Below are 18195 nucleotides of genomic sequence, written 5' to 3' on the forward strand. Positions count from 1 at the left end.
TTCTTAATCTAAAAATATGCTGTTGCTAGTAAGTTAAATTTGTAAGTTTTTAATTTTCAAGTATGTTTCTGAGACTGTTTACCTTGACGTTATCACATTAGATTAGTATCAGGACTTGGTGGCATGTGGTCTTGATAAGATCAGAGCAGCTGCAAGTTAATTAATTTTACATTTGACTATACTCAGTTTACCACTACCATAAGTTTTTTTAAAAAGAAAATTAAAAACGAACCTTCCCTGCTAAATATCCTTCACATATATGCACAACAATTTTGACTGTAATTTGCTACCAAAAAGAAAAAAAAAAGAAAGAAAGAAAAAGGAAAAAAGGATATATTGAAGAATGCAGGCAGTATAGAAAAGTATTATTTAAAGAATAAACTGAGTAAAATTATCTACTGTAGTACAGGACAAAAAGAAACATTGTGATTGGCAGACTCTAAGATGGCTGCTATGATGCCCACTTCCCACTATTTCCATCCCCACATAATCCCTTCCCTTTGATTGTGGATGGGAGCTGTGGCTTGCTTTTCTTTCTTCTTATTAAGACTTTTCTTTTATTAGAGCAGTTAAAGGTTCACAGAAAAATCGAGAGGGAGTACAGAGAGTTCCCCTATATCCCCTGCCCCTAAACAGGCATAGCCTCCCCTATTATCAACATCCTCCACAGAATGGTACATTTGTTACAATTCATGAACCAACATTGACATATCATAACCACCCAAATTATGTAGTTTACATTATGGTTCACTCTTGGTGTTGTGCATTCCATAGGTTTGGACACCTGTGTAATGACGTGTATCCATCATGACATTATACAGAGTATTTTCATTGACCTTCAGATCCTCTGTTCTCCATCTCTTTACCTGTCCCCTCTACTCCCAGCTGCTAGAGATCAATGATCTCTTTATTGCCTTTATAGTTTTGCCTTCTCCGTAATGTCAGAATTGTAATCATACAGTATGTAGCTTTTTCAAATTGGCTTCTTTCACTTAATAATATGCATTTAAGTTACCTGTATTTTTTATGGCTTAATAGATGGGTTTTTTTTTTAGTGCTGAATAATATTCCATTGTCTGTATGTACTGCAGTTAATTAACCCATCCACCTGCTGAAAGACATCTTGGTTGCCTCCAAGTTTTGGCAATTATGAATAAAGCTGCTATAAACATCCACGTGCAGACTTTTTGTGGACATAAGTTTTAGACTCTTTGGGTAAATACTGAGGATTACAATTGCTGGATCTTGTGGTTAAAGTGTGTTTGGTTTTGTAAGATACTGCCAAACTCTTCCAAAGTGGCTCTACTATTTTCCATTTCTGTCGGCAACATATAAGAGTTCCTGTGGCTCCACATCCTCATCAGCACTTAGTATTCTCATTGTGCCAGATTTTGGCCATTCTAATAGATGTAGTGGTATTTCATTATTGTTTTAATTTGCATTTTCCTAATAAGAGTTGGAGCATCTATCTATATGATTATTTTCCATTGGTATGTCTTTTTGTTGAGGTGTCTTTTAAGGTCTTTGGCCCATTTTTGATAAGGTTGTATAGTTTCTTATTGTTGAGTTTTGAGATCTTTGTATATTTTCAATGAATGTCCTATATCAGAGATATTTTTCCAAGTATTTTCTTCCAGTCTGTAAGTCATCTTTCATTTGCCTGGCATTGTCTTTCATAGAGCAGAAGTTCTTAACTTGAATGACGTCCAACTTACCCATTTTTATTTTGTAGATTGTGCCTTTGGCGTTTTATCTAAAAAGTCATCATCATTCCAAAGATCATTTAGGTTTTCTTCTTTATTACCTTATGGTAGTTTCATAGTTTTGGATTTTAGATGTATGCCTGTGATCCATTTTGAGTTAAGTTTTGTGAGGGGTGTAAGGGCTATATCTGGATTTATTTGTGTATGTATTTATTTTTTATTTAAGTATAGTCAGTTTATAATGTGTCAACTTCTGGCATACAGCATAATGTTTCAGCCATACATACATATACATACATGTATTATTTTTCATATTCTTTTTCATTATAGGTTACTACAAGATACTGAATATAGTTCCCTGTCTGTACAGTATAAACTTGTTGTTTATTTTACATATAGTAGTTAGTATATGCAAAGCTCAAACTCCCAGTTTATCACTTCCCTCTGCCTTCCTGCCTGCCCCCTGGTAACTATAAGTTTGTTTTCTATGTTCATGAGTCTGTTTTAGTTTTATAAATAAGTTTATTTGTGTCTTTTTTTAGATTCCACATATTATTGATATCATATGTTATTTGTCTTTCTCTTTCTGGCTTACTTCAGTTAGAATGACAATCTCCAGGTCCATCTATGTTGCAGCAAATGATATTATTTTATTTTTTATGGCCGAGTAGTATTCCACTGTATATATGGAATTTTCCAGGTGGAAAATTTCCAATTTTCACAACTTCTTTATACAGTCATCTGTCTGTGGACATTTAGATCGTTTCCATGTCTTTGCTATTGTAAATAGTAGTTCTGTGAACACTGGGGTGCATGCATCTTTTTGAATTAGAGTTCCCTCCAGATATATGCCCAAGAGTGGGATGGCTGGATCATATGGTTAGTCTATTTTTAGTTCTTTTAAGGAATCTCCATACTGTTTTCCATAATGGCTTCACAAAACTGCATTCCCACCAACAATGTAGGAGATCTCCCTTTTCTCCTATGTATTTATTTTTGCATGTGGATGTTTAGTTGTTCCAGCACTATTTGTTGAAGAAACTGTCTTTGTTCTATTGTGTGGACTGTATTCCTTTGCCAAAGATCAGTTGACCATATTTACATGGGTCAATTTCTGGTCTCTTTTTTGTTCCATTGATTTGTTTATTCTTTTGCCAATACCACACCAGTCTTGCTTATCATAGACTTAGAGGAAGGCTTGAAGTTGGGAGCATCAGTCCTCCAACTCTGTTTTTCTCCTTCAGTATTGCATTGGCTATTGTAGGTCTTTTGCCTTGCCATATAAAGTAACACTAGTTTGCCAATTTTCACAAATAACTAGCTGGCATTTTGACAGGGATTACGTTGAATCTACAGATAAAATTGGGAAGAACTGATATCTTGACAACATTGAATATTCCTATCCATAAACATGAAATTTGTCTCTATTCAGTTTTTCTTTAATTTTGTTCAGCAGGGTTTTGTAGTTTTGCTCATATAGATCTTGTACATATGTTGCTTGATTTATACCTGAGCATTCAATTTTGGGGGGTGCTAATATAAATGGCATTGTGTTTTTTATTTCCAATTCACTTGTTCATTGCTAATGTATAGAGAAGTGATTTCATATATAAATCTTATATCATGCAAACTTGCCAGATTTGCTTAATAATTCCAGAAATTTGTCAATTTTTAAAAATTTTATACATAGATGATCACATCATCTGTGATCAAAGACAATTTTTCTTTCTTTCTTCCCAATTTGTATAACTTTTATTTCCTTTTCTTGATTATTACATTAACACGGACTTCTAGTGTGATGTTTAAAAAGACTGGTGAGGGGGCATCTTGTGTTGTACCTGATTTTAGTAGGTAAGCTTCAGTTTTCTCACCATTAAGTATATATTAGCTGTAGTAATTTTGTGTATATTTTTTATAAAGTTGAGATAATTTTCTTCTATTCCTTGTTTACCTTAGAGTTTTTATCATGAATGAGTGTTGGGTTTTGTCAAATGTTTTTTCTACATCTACTAATATGATCATGTGATTCAGGGTTTTTTAGCCTGTTTATGTGATAAATTATAATAATTGAGTTTCAAATCTTGGGTCTGCCTTCCATAGTTGGGATAAATATTACTTGATCATGATGAATGATTACTTTTATACATTATTGGATTTGATTTGCTAATTGAATATTCCCAAGAATTTTCCCATTTGTGATAAACAGTATACCTTATCCAGAATAACCAGCTTCACACTGGAAATTATATGATTAACCAGAATTTATAACTCAATCTGAGCTTGATTTACCAATCGAGAATCAACATATCATCAATATTATACACACACACACGTGTGTATTATGTACTTCCAATTTAATATTAATTTCAAGTATAAGTCCTTCTCTCTAGACTCTGGCAATAAGGGAATTTAAATATCCCTATGTAAGCACAATATTATAGATTCTGAATGTATATTAGAGTTTGTCTCACATGATTGCACATTGGTTCTGGACTTTTTACCCCCAATTTTCTTCTTTAAAAAAAATTGAAGTAGTTACTGAAAAGAAAATGTTAGCCAAATTGAACACCGAATCTGCTTTAGTTTCTAGGACAGTTTGAATTAACCGCACATTGGGAAGAACTGATGCTGTTGAAGGCAACACTCCACGTAGTCCTCTGTAGTCTAAAGTTAACCTCCTGGACCCATCACCTTTTCTCTAGACCATACTGGACTGCTAAAGAAAGAACTTGTGGGTACTGAGAGATTTGGATCTAAAATATCCTTAATTAAAGCTGAAATGTGTTGATATTCTCCAAGGTATCTGATACTGCTTTAAATTAACCACTGAAGTATGTTTAGGTAATGTAAAGTTTCTTATTAGGCATACAAATTAAAATAGTATGACAGCAGATTTGAATGATATCCCTTTTCCAATGGTTTGGAAAAGGACATAGTCTCCCATTCAAACATCTGTCCCATTACAGTTATACACACTGATGGGGTGGGACAGTAATCATAGGTAACATTTGTTCTTAAATTCTTCCTCATACTTTGAAGTCTTTTATAGTGGCATCACTGTATCTTCTTAACATAATTCTATTGCCCTTTAGGCTTTGATTAATGAGTTTAGTTATGACAGTACTTTGTGCACTAGTGTCAAGAAGTCACAATAAAGTTTATTCACCATATCTAGACCATTTTATTAAGGCAAATGGACTTGGTCCCCTGCTGGGGTTACACTAAAAGATCCTAGTCATCCTGCCACTCAAAATTATAGCATCTCCTTTACTTCACAACATTTAATTGGCACTATTTAGAAGGAATTTTACATTCCTCCTTTGTGTTATTTTTTAAAATTCATCAAAGCTATAGCAAACAATAAATTCACTGTGGTCTTTGTGCAGTATTAGGGGTGGAGAGTAGCTAAACCACCTATTTTTTTTATAGTAACCCAGTAAATTTTTAATAGCTATTTCATCTATCTCTTCCTTTTTTATGTCTTGTTTTAATTAACTATCTGAACACTTCTACCTGGTTTAATTGCCCTTCTACTTGGTTTAATTGCTCCATGGGTATTTCATGCATTTAATTTGTATTGTTTACTTCTTAAATTGCAACTATTTTCCCATTACTCCACCCCGTACTGGGGAAGCTCAGCAAGGAAGTACTCCACAACACCTGTCACATCACTCTGCCTTATGTGACCCTGTTCTGACAATAGGGAATTGGAGACCCAATGCGGGAGCGGACGGGGGCTGTGGGGCTCAGCGAGACCATGTCCTGGCTGGCCAGCTACCTGGAGATTGTGGACCATTTCCCCAGCTCAGCCCCTCCCAGCGAACTGCCCTTAGAGCGGGGTCGCCTGGCTATCCCTCCAGCACCTTCCTGGGCCGAGTTTCTCTCTGCGTCTGCCAGTGGCAAGATGGAGAGTGATTTTGCCCTGCTGACGCTATCGGATCATGAGCAGCGGGAACTGTATGAGGCAGCCCGGGTCATCCAGACAGCCTTCCGAAAGTACAAGGGCCGGCGGCTGAAGGAGCAGCAGGAGGTAGCAGCAGCTGTGATCCAGCGCTGTTACCGGAAGTACAAGCAGTTTGCACTCTATAAGAAGATGACCCAGGCAGCCATCCTGATCCAGAGCAAGTTCCGAAGCTACTACGAACAGAAGCGATTTCAGCAGAGCCGCAGAGCAGCGGTACTCATCCAGCAGCACTACCGCTCCTACCGCCGCCGGCCTGGGCCTCCCCACCGGCCCACAGGCAGCCTGCCTGCCCGAAACAAAGGCTCCTTTCTCACCAGAAAGCAAGACCAGGCAGCCCGGAAGATAATGAGATTCCTGCGGCGCTGCCGACACAGGATGAGGGAACTGAAGCAGAACCAGGAGCTGGAAGGGCTTCCCCAACCGGGCCTGGCCACCTGACCTTTCCACCGCCTTTCTCATCGCCCTGGGGGCCGCTTCTCGCAGTCTTAACAGGAAGAGGGCTCTCTGGGGGAGGGGGAGCCCCCTGTCGGCAGCTTTCCCGTCACTTCTTTTGGAGCCCGTCCTCGGTCTCCAAATAAGCAATTGGAAACTCCTTTCTCACAGCATCAAACATCACTTTGGTCAAAGGCATAGAGTTACTGACTACTTCTGTATCATCATTAAAACGAATCCACGTGTGTTTGCACGTCCCACATTTCAGCAGCCTCAGAAACAGTATTCCATTTAATAGCTTGGGATGGATTTGGACAATTTCTTTCTCAGGCTGTAAATTACCTATCTCTACTTTATGTCACTCAACAGTTTGGGAGTTTGTCTATCTAGCTATATTTCCTGCAAAGTGGAAGTTAATGAAGATCCTGAGTTAAGACCAAATGTGCCTTTTCATTTAGTAACATCTAATACAAGGGAATAGCTCCCTGATCACCAATGATCTATTTAAATAATGTCTTAGAATAAATCTACTAATAATGTTCCACAAAATGACTTAACCATTTGAATCAATATTCCCATCTTTTAGGTGTATCTTAATTCATATCTACTGTAATCCATATAATCCTTGCAGTGATTTATTATTGGATGAGAATCACATTTCATTAAAAAAAAAAAAAAAAAGCCTACCTTTCTTTGGTGTCATGTTTGTCCTCTGAACACACAGGTTCATGGACTGTAATTTGAGAGCTTGACAGCCTTGAGATTTTTATCAGTTACTTTTTTTTTCTCCAAAGCAATCAAAAGCAACCAAAGTACCATATTAAGGGGCTAACCTCCCCTTTGTTTGAATTTTTAAGAATCCATTTGGCTACTCCCCGCTGTTGTAGATCTAATGTCTCCAGTTCCCACTGATAAGTGTTTCTTCCTTTCAGTTGTCACAGTGATTGAGGACCTCAAAGCAGAGGTGGTCAGGAAGCCATCCTGGCTCTGCATATTCTCCATTCTGCCATTCCTCATCTTTCTTTTTCCTAAACTAAGTCTTAGCAATTATTTATATTATTGAGTCAAGAGTATTACAATTAACTTGCTCACCATGCCAACTGCAGCAATTAATCAGGTAATTGAAAGAACATCCACAGGGTAAACTCCTGTAAAGGTGTTCATAAAGATAAGGGATATGGTACAGCAAGAGAAAGGAACTGCAAGAAATCATCTCAGAGATCAGAAAATTTTTAAGCACAGCCCCCAGGGATTTTTCTTGGTTACACAGAATATCCTTCATTTTCAAACTATGTGTTTAGTCTTAGTTTCAGGGAAGTCAAAACACAATACTCCACAATCCTCTGTACTCCACTGGTAAAGTACCTAAAACCAGGCTATGTAACCAATTAAACTAGATGTAAATCATTGATAATACATTTTCAGTTAACAATAGACACAAGAGTATTTTGTCTCCAGGGAAACTGTGAACTTTAACCAGCACATTGAAAGTACTAGGTAGCACAGTTTATTTTCACCGTGGCCAAGAGTCAGTACCAGATTTCCAAGCATTAACAAACTTAAACATGGAGCTACCCTAGGCCAGCTTGAAGGCAAATGTATTTTCACATACCTTTTCCTAATTTGCAAAGATGTTTTATTTATCATGAAAGCTTTTTCTGCACGTATTGAAATAATTAGGTAATTTTCTTCCTTTATTTAGTGATATGGTGAATCAAATGTATTTTTAAATATTTTTATTAATAGACCTTATTTGTTAAAGCAGTAATGAGTTTACAGAAAAGTGAACAGAAAGTACAATTCCTATATGCACCCTCTCCCGCCACCACAGTTTCCCTGATTATTTACATCTTGTACTGCTATGGTACATTTGTCACAAGTGATGACCCAACATTGATACATTATTATTTAAGACCATAGTTTACATTTGGGTTTATTCTTTGTTTTGTATAGTTTGATGGCTTTTGCCAAATGCATAACATCATGTATCCACCACAATGGTATCATCCTGAATAGTTTTACTGCCCTGATAATCTCCTAAACTTGACCTATGCATCCATTTGCCCTCTGCTCCCCAACCACGGGAAGCCTGATCTTTTAACTGATCTTTTTACTGTCTCTACAATTTTACATGTTCCAGAATGCCATATAGTTGGAATTATACAGTATGAAGACTTTTCAGACTAGATTTTTCACTTAGCAATATGCATTAAAGTCCCTTCATCTCTTTTTATGGCTCAAAATCTCATCTTTTTTCATCACTGAGTAATAGTCCATTCTATGGACCTACCAGTTTGTTTATCCATTCACCTGTTGAAGGACACCTTGGATACTTTGTTGCTTCTCAGTTTTGGTAAAGCTGCTATAAACATTTGTATGCAGGACATAAGTTTGTTTGTTTTGGACTTAAGTTTTCAATTTATTTAGGTAAACACCTAGGAGTACAATGGATGGATCATATGGTAGGATTATGTTTGCTTATAATAAATTGCCAAACCAACTTCCAAAATGGCTATGTGATTTTGCGTTCCCCTCAGCAACATAGAGTTCCTGTTGCTCCACATCCTCACTAACATTTAATGTTTAGGTATTGTGGATTTCAGCCATCCCAATAGTGGAGTGGTATCTCATTGTTGTTTTAATTTGCATTTCCCTGATGACATATGATGTGGAGCATCTTTTCACATGCTTATTTTCCATCTGCATATCTTTTTTGTTGAGGTATCAGTTAGTCTTTGGCCCATTTATTAATCAGATTATGCGTTTACTTCTTATTAAGTTTAAAGAGATCTTTGAATCTTCCAAATACAAGATTGATTTTTTTATGTTAAAGCTGTATTTCTGGGATAAACTCCACCTGGTCCTAATATATTATTCTTTTTATATATTGTTGGATTTTATTTGGTAATATTTTATTAAGGAATTTGCATTGATGTTCATGAAGTTATTTCAAGTTAATTTTTTGTGATGTCTTTACCTGGTTTTAGAGGAATCTTAGCCAAATAAAATGAGTTGGGAACTACTTCCTACTTACCTATTTGTAGAAAGCATTCATCTTGGCTTAGTATTTCTTCTTTTTAAAAATTTTTGTATTGAAGTACAATCAGTTACAATGTGTCACTTTCTGGTGTACAGCACAATGTGCCAGTCATGCATATACATACATATATTCGTTTTCATATTCTTTTTCATTAAAGATTGTTACAAGATACTGACTACAGTTCCCTGTGCTAGACAGAAGAAATTTTTCAAAAATCTTTTCCTTCTTAAATATCTGATACAATTCAACAATGAAACAATCTGAGCCTGAAGTTTTCTTTGTGGGAAGGTTTTGATTACTATTTCAATTATTTTAATAGATATATGAGGATTAAATTTTTCTATTTAAGATTTATTTAAGATTTCTTTTACTAGTTTTGGTAATTTATGTCTTTAGGAATTTCTCTTCATTTGTCAATATTATTGGTGTAAAGTTGTTCTAATGTTCCCTTACACTTGTAATTTTTGCAGGATTTTCAGCAGGGCCCACTGTTTCATTCTTGGCATTGATAATTGTATTCTCTCTCCTTTTTTCTTAATCTCAGTCTAGGGAATGATCAATTTTGTTGATGTTTTCTAACAACAACTTTGGACTTTAAAATTTTTTCTCTATTCATCTGTTTTCTATTTTATTAATTTCTAATCTTGTTTTTATTTTCTACCATTCTACTTACTTAAGTTTCATTGTTTGTTTTCAAACTTCACAAGGTGGGAGATTAGGTAATTAATTTCAGACTCTTTCTTCTTTTCCAAAAGAAACATTTAAAGTTAAACATTTCCTTTTAAGTGTTTCTTTAGATAAATGCTTCAGATTTTGGTGTTTTATTTTTATAATTACCTAGTTCAAAATATTTTCTAATTTTCTTTATTATTTATTTTTTACCTGTGAGATATGTGTGATTTGTCAGATTTCCAGATAGTTGAGTGCTTTTCTGAATGTTACATTTTTACTGCTTTCTAATTTAATTCTATTGTATGTAGTCAAAAAAGATTTCTTGGGAGATTCATTATTTGTTTTTGAAATCTATTGAGACTTATTTTATGGTGCAGCAGATAATCTTCCTTATTGAATGTGTTGTGTGTACTTGAAAAGAATGCACATTCTGTAGTTATTGGATGCAGTGTTCTTTAAATGTTAATTTGGCTAAGATAGTTGATAGTGTCAATCAGATGTTCTCTATCCTTAATCATTACTTTTGTCAAGTTCCTCTATCAATAACTAAGAGAAGTGTGTTAAGGTCCCTAAACATTATTGTGAATTTGTTGATTTCCCCTATAAGTACTGTCAATTTTTGCTTCATATATTTTAAAGCCCTATTATTAGGTGATATACTTTTATAATTCAGAAAAGTATATTTAATATGGTACCAATTTTGTGAAAAAATAAATGACCAAAACATTCTGTATCTATCTAAATATACACACACACACTTACATGGGGGAAATGATGTATGGAAGAACACACAATATATTTGAAAGAAGACAAGAAGGAAGATGGCAAGTAAAATGTACAGTTTAGGAGAATTTTTTAATTGAAATTTTACCACACTTGTAATAATGATAGAATACATTGTAATACTACTACTTAGAATTCAAATTACGAATTAATATTTTCAAAATTACTAACAGTTGGTAAATATAAATCCTTATTCTCATATAAATATACGTACACCTGTACATGCAATACATATGCGCACACACACACATTGTAGTAAGAAGACAAGATTGAATGTTATTTATTCATCTGAAGAGATTTGGTTTTAAAATATGAAGGGTTAGTTTCTGCATTTTGGTTTGTTGTTACATTTTAATTACTGTTAGTGAAAAATATAATATAACTCTTAAAATTTCAATAATCATAAAAACTAATTTAAAAATATTTATTGGGTTCCAGGCAGTCTTCTGAATGACTTGTGTTGTTTCATGAAAATAATTTTAGGAATAAAGAAATGCAATTAGAATAACTGTGTAACTTTTCCCTATCTTGCATATTTTACCATTCCAAAAGAAAAGAAATATAGTTATACTTTTCTCCAATATAAATTGCTTCTGTATCATAAAATTAAATCAATGTCACAGCCATAAAAAGCAGTATCAGTCTCTCCAAACTAGCTAACATCGTCATGCTGAACAGCAAATAAAAGTGGCTTACATTTTCCTAAGAGACTTGGTACTTTCCCTTAGCTAAACAAGTAACTCATGATTTGAAGATGGCATTTTATTAGGAAAAAAAGGATAAAGTCTCTTGCTATATATAGTTTTGCTTAGTAATTGTGAGTTTATTCTAATACATGAGTACATGAATTTATTATTTATATTAAAATTGTAAGTACTCTCAAAGGAACAAAGCTAGAAAAAAATGTTTCTATGCCAAAAATCTACATGAAAGAATTTAAACATTATTCATATCACTTCACTGGATTCATTTCATTTTGGAAATCATCTTGAGTCTTTAAAAATAAACTAAAAATTGAATTAAATTGATTTTGAATTAATATCAGGGCTCACAGCAAAATTACCACATCTGAAGGACAGTATTGCAACTACTGCAAATAGTAAAAATGTATAAATTTGGTATTCATTATTTTTGTGGAATACTAATGTAAACTAGCATACAGTCTTTATTTTGATTAGTGCAATTGTGTAAACATTTAGATTCATTTATGAATTCAACTCAATAGAATTCAATAAATATATGTTGAACATCTATAATGTACAAAAACTAGGCTAAATACTGCAAAATATAGAGCTAAGCAATAATAATGAATGTTAAATATAATGATAAACACAATCAGTAGCATTAGATACTCAAACTGCTATAGATTTTTGGAGGAAGGGAAAAACTACATGACACTTGATGGGTTAAATTCTTCAGTGTTATGGAAATGATAGAGGAAACAAGAGAGAATGAAGATAAAGAAGAGAGTATGAAGATGCCTACCTTGCCAGGATATTTCTTTCTTTATTAATATTCATGACAAACCTGAAATGTTGGTACTTTACACTTCATTTTAGAGATGAAGATTAAAGAATTGAAGAAATCTTCTTTCCATTATTCCATCAGAAACTTCCAGGGGCTCCCACAAGTGTTCCTCTTCCAAAATCTAGAACAACTTAGAATCTATCTAGTTTTCTGTGTTCTCCTTTTTCTTATTAAACAAACCCCAAATTGTCAAGCTATTTTTGAGACAGTCTAGAGAGTAGAGCAATTTTTTATTCATAAGCATTCTTGTGTCCATCAGACACAGATGTACAGCCTCTTTTACCCACTGCCCACCCTTTTCTGAAAGAGTTTTACTGATAATCACCTTGAGCCACTGTGAAAGGATGAAAAGATAATAATCAGAAAATTCTGGAGGTAATAGGGTATTTTAGAGCTGGTTTTTCTGATCCTTATTCACACTTTTTTCAGAAAATAGCTGTGATGGGCAGCAGTGATGCCCACCCCTTGATATTCATGCCTTTGTGTAATCCCCTTCAATGTGGGCTGAATTTATCAACCCCCTTCTTACAAAGAGAATTGGCAAAATGATGATATGTCACTTCTGAGATCAGACAATAAAATGATAACTTTGGTTACCCTGGGGAAAAGCAACTGCCACATCATGAAGTATCCTTTCATGTTGCATTATTCCTTTATGAAGCATGATGAGGCCCATAGGGCAAGGGACTGAGGCCAGCCACCAACCATATGAGTGAGCCTGTAAATTGGATCCCACCCCACAGTAGAGCCTTCAGATGAGACTGCAGCCCCAGTTAAGAGGTAGACTGAAATCTCAAGAGAGACCAAATTCAGAGGCACCTAATTAAGTTATGACCAGATCCAGACCCACAGAATCTGGGAGTAAGAGATATTTGTTATTTTCGAATGGCTGAATTTTGAGATATTTGGGTACATAGCAATAGATAAACAGTACTGTAGCATAAAACATTGTTAGACTCTCACACTCTTTCACTTCTTAATGACACAGCAATCTTCTCTCCAACCCAAATGTTCCAAATTGTCATGGAGCATCTAAACCTGCTGAACTCAACATGTGAAGTCACTATTCAAGTACCCACATTAGGTAACCAAAGTCAGTAGTAACTATTGGAATTAAATTTGAAATAAATCAAAATATATGAGAAAAAACATATACTGTCTTGGAAATAGGAATGTAATTTGAGAAAATGTTTTGTTTTTATGCATACTCTGTAAAAAGACACAGACAATGTAGTTCTTAAGACCCAGATAATACCAAAACAATCAAAACACTTCAAATAACAATATTACAGATATATAGCACATTTTCCCCTCGGTATCATGCATATTTTTTACATTTACATAATGGATGTAGGGATACTTAATATGTTATTGGGAATGTATATTAACACAATTTAATACAGAACTTGAATTTCGTATTGTGGTATATTTTATACTGAATATGATATATGATAATGTCATATATAGATGAGACGTAAGGCTGCAAGCTTTGGAAAAGGATAGAATTGTTAAATATGTTAATGCACTCATCCATTACTTTTACATCAAGTTCATTTTATATTTTAATTATTCTGTGTCCTGAGTATTTTGCAAGGCCTTACATCAAAGTCTAAAACATGATTTGACTTCTATTTGTAGATAACAAAGGTCACTTTGTCTACCTTCTTCCTGAATCCAATTCTTTAAGACAAGGAAATGAGAAATAGAAAAGAAAATTCATCTATGATACACTGAGGATGAAACACACAGGGAAAAAAAAAAATAAACATGGAGTAAGGTTGCCAACAGCAGAGTATTGGACCAGAGCGATAAAGAGAGACAAGAGAGGAAACTGTCTCAGTGTATCTGGAGCAGAGTGAGAGGAACACAGAGAAATATACACACACTGTAACTTTCTGAGAGGCCATTTCTAAGTGTCCTTGATTGAAATTACAATATATGTATAAACAAGTAAGAAGATGGCCTTAAACCATATTTATCTCAGAGGTAATTCAGGGGAAAGGGGTTGAGAAGGATCCACCTGGACATACTGTCTTTGCAAGAAGCATGCTGTTGGGAGGAAGGATAAAGCACCTTTGGGGAGCTGGCAGCCCTGCAGTTTTCCATCTTGTCTGCTAAAAAGAAGAAAATGCCGTATTATCATACAATAGGTCTGTGAAGCAAGACAGAGAACCAAGGGGATTGTTTGCTACCTCAAGGATGGAGAAATCAAGAAACCACAAGAAAAAAATATTCAGTCTGGGCTTTTATAGTTCATGGACCTTACCCCTCTCTCAAAAACACTTTGAAAAGCTAGACCATGGAGAACTGTCTCTATTCAGGCATGAGTGAAATCTAGAAGGGATTGAGCAGAGCACGTATGCCAAGACACTCCAAAACAAATGACCTGGGGTGGACCAAAAAAAGACAAATGAATTCTACCATAAAGTAGGTCAAATCTTAAAAATTAACATTGAATACAAAGAACAATGAAAGATATGGCCTCTCTGAAATAATTGTCCAAAAAAGCAATGACAAGATAACATATAGAGATGAAAAGTAAGCAAACTAGTTCCAGGAAGTAAATGAAAAAGCTAAAGAAAACATATAATGAAAATTCAAATAATATCAGTCAGTAAAAGGGTTATCGAGCAAAGGTTTGAAAATGTGCAAAATCAAATTAGAAACAAACACTGTAAAGAAGTAGAAAGATGATGAGCAATATGGAAAGTAGCATGTAAGAAATTAGTGTTTGTAGGGAACAGAATACATGAACCTAGAAAAAAATTTGTATATATAATCAAAGAATTTTTTAAACGAAGGCCTGTATTATTACCTTAAATAGTCCACACTGTCCCAAAAAGAGGAGAAAAAAAGATTATCAGGCTAATCCTCATGAAGTTATAGAACTTCAGTAACAAACAGTAAAATTATAAGGGAATTTAGGTAGATGATCAAGTCACTTAAAAGGAGGATAAAAAATATAGAGCTCATATCAGACTTGTCGTTAACACCATTCAGTGCTAAATACTATGGAGCAATGTCTACAATGTTCTTAGGGCTATATCAGAAAGCATAATATTTTATACTCTTCACGTGCCAATAATTCAGTAATTCAAATTGTAGGTCCACCAACTATAGTATGTAAACTTGAGCCAATCACTTAAATTCTCAATATCTCAGTTTCCTTATCTCTAAAATGCAGATGATAGTACTTTTTTCAAAAGGTTACTTCCAGAATTAATACTTATGGAAGACTTAGAATGAAATCAGCTACATAGTGAGTATTATACATATATTAAATAATTAAGGAGCATTAAAATTAACAAAGCAAGAACTCTCTAGAAAAAACACCAGGAACTTAAACTTACCTATTAGTCAATAATAGATGAAATAGTTCCAATAAAATTAAGTATATATAAGAACTAAATAATATATTTATGATAGGATACAAAGATATAGAAATGTATTTATGTACTTCTACATGCTAAACACACAGAGCATACTTTGAAATCACTCAAGCTTTTTAATTTAAGAATTCATTTTTCCAGAATTCTTAGAAATTATTGTTAAAGGACCACTTTTATCTGAATGAAGTGTAATAACATTAGAAATGAATACATTAACAAAAATGGAAATTGAACACAGACCAAATAAATACCAGCTAAAAATGTAAAATCAAATCTTAACTGTTAGTTCATAAAATTAAAAAAAAACTGAAATTGCAGAATACAAAGGCAGAACACTATCAGTTCTTTTGTGATATCTGGTGAAAATGTTCAGATAAAAAATACTATTCATACTATTATGTACTTAGGTTATAAGAAAAAGGAAAAAATGGAAATGAAGGAAAATACTGAGTTTAAAATAATTTGAAAAGCAGCAAAACATAATAATGGAGAAGAAAATAATTTTAAAAGATAAAAGCAAAATTTATAAAATAGAAATCAGAAAAATGGCAAAGCTTAAGCACAAATGATAATAGAAAAGTTAATGGCAGAATGTAAGACTTCTTTACTTCTCTCAGCTCCATATGAGTTAATTTGAAAAACTGCATTAGAAAAACGACCCAAAAGAAATGGAAATCTAAAAGAACAATTCTAAAGAATTGTTTGAGAAAACTATTAAAGGTTATCTTTCAAAAATGTTATGCCATGTATGAAATACAAAAGAGAAACAATATTCATCAGTGTGATTTTAGATAATGATAGTTTACTCTTTTTCATTGGTGTGTATTCACTGCACAAATGTAACACTTATTCTATGGTTACTTCTAATTTTTGACTATTACAAATAAAATTGTTAATGAACATTTTTTTATCTGTCTTTGGCACACATATGCACTCATTTCCCTTGAGAATCTACCTAGGAGACGAATTGCTGATTGGAAATACTTTTGGCAGTATTCACTAAACAGTCTGATTGTACCTGTTTACACCCTCACTAACTATGCAAGCATTTTCACTTGCTACAGAAATCCTTGCTGACATTTGATATGGGCAGACTTTCTATTTTAGCCATTGATGGGTGTGTATTGATATCTTCTTGCAGTTTAATTAGTTATTCTCAGATTACTAATGATAAATACCTTTTATATAATTATTATCATTTTAATATATTCTTTTGTGAAGTGTCTCAAGCCTTTCACCCATTTATTGTTTAGACTTCCTCACTGATTTGTAGAAGTTCTTTATAAAATTTGAGTATAAGTCCTTTTTGAGTTGTATGTATTTTAAATGTCTTCCAATCCATGACTTCCTTTTAATTCTCTTACTGCATCTTCTGATGAACAGAAATTCTTAAGTTTAATTCTTAAGTTTAAGCTTCTTTCAATACTCCATTGCTGTGTAATTACATACCATCAAAATGAGCAGCTTAATACATTATATTATTTACTCACAATTCTGCAAGTGGGGAGGGAATTGTAATCCCTGGTAATTGTGCTTCTTGCTTGATAACTTGCTTCCCATAACATAAAAGCAGCATGATGTCTTATCTTCCACATTCTTTTAAGGTACATCAAAGGGACAAAATTGTGCAAAGACACCTGAACAAAAATTCTCATTGTAGGAGTTTATATTAGCAAAATGCTGGAAATGAATCAAATGTTCATTAATATAGGGCTCAATAAATGTATCATAATACATTTGTATAAGGAAATACTCATTCTGCTGACGTTAAAATAATGAAGTAGATCTAATGATTGACGATCTGGAATAAGCCAAAATATATATTGGATTATGTACTGAAAATAGAAAACTGCATGAGAGAAAACATATATATATATGTGTATGTGCAAAAGATGATCTCATTTTTCTTAGAAATATAAATGTATTTGTGCATATTCATAAGCAAATTATTGTAAGATGCACAAAATAATAACAATGTTTGCATATCAAAAAGAACCCAGTGGAACCTTGTATAGAAAGGAATCTCTCCTTTTAACCCCTTTTTTATTTATCATATACATATATTTATTTTCTAATAGAACATTATTAATAAAAACATGTAAAGGATTAGCAAAGTAAATGGTACTAAATGTGTGCGAATATATACATACACAACTAACATGCCTGTCATAAATAAGTTGTTGTTTTTGGTTTTTCCTGTTTTGTTTAAACTGAAGTACAGTCAATTACAATGCATCAATTTCTACTTCACAGCACAATGTCCCAGTCATGCATATACATACATATATTCATTTTCATATTCTTTTTCATTAAAGGTTATTACAAGATATTGAACATAGTTCCCTGTGCTATACAGAAGAAACTTTTTAAAATCTATTTTTATATATAGTGGCTAACATTTAATCTCAAACTCCCAAATTTAACCCTTCTCACCCCCTTACCCCAGTAACCATAAGTTTGTTTACTATGTCTGCAAGTCTCTGTTTTGTAGATGAGTTCATAGTGTCCTTTTTTTTTTTTTTTTACATTCTACATATGAGTGATATCATATGGTATTTTTCTTTCTCTTTATGGCTTACTTCACTTAGAATGATGATCTTTGGATCCATCCATGTTGCTGCAAATGGCATTATTTTATTCTTGTTTATGGCTGAGTAGTATTCCATTGTATAACTATACCACAAC

At 33.6% G+C, this 18195-nt stretch overlaps 1 protein-coding gene across 1 annotated transcript; it reads left to right on the forward strand.

Annotated features, from left to right (window-relative positions):
- The first annotated feature begins 5417 nt into the window (after nucleotides 1-5417).
- Nucleotides 5418-6259, forward strand: LOC116667196 (calmodulin-binding transcription activator 2-like). Its single transcript, XM_032491549.1, has one exon. The coding sequence runs from the start codon at nucleotides 5422-5424 to the stop codon at nucleotides 6103-6105; it is 684 nt and encodes a 227-aa protein (XP_032347440.1). The 5' UTR covers nucleotides 5418-5421; the 3' UTR covers nucleotides 6106-6259.
- Nucleotides 6260-18195: the final 11936 nt, after the last annotated feature.

Source organism: Camelus ferus, chromosome 2 (assembly GCF_009834535.1).
Source record: "Camelus ferus isolate YT-003-E chromosome 2, BCGSAC_Cfer_1.0, whole genome shotgun sequence".
Taxonomy (NCBI): Eukaryota; Metazoa; Chordata; class Mammalia; order Artiodactyla; family Camelidae; genus Camelus; species Camelus ferus.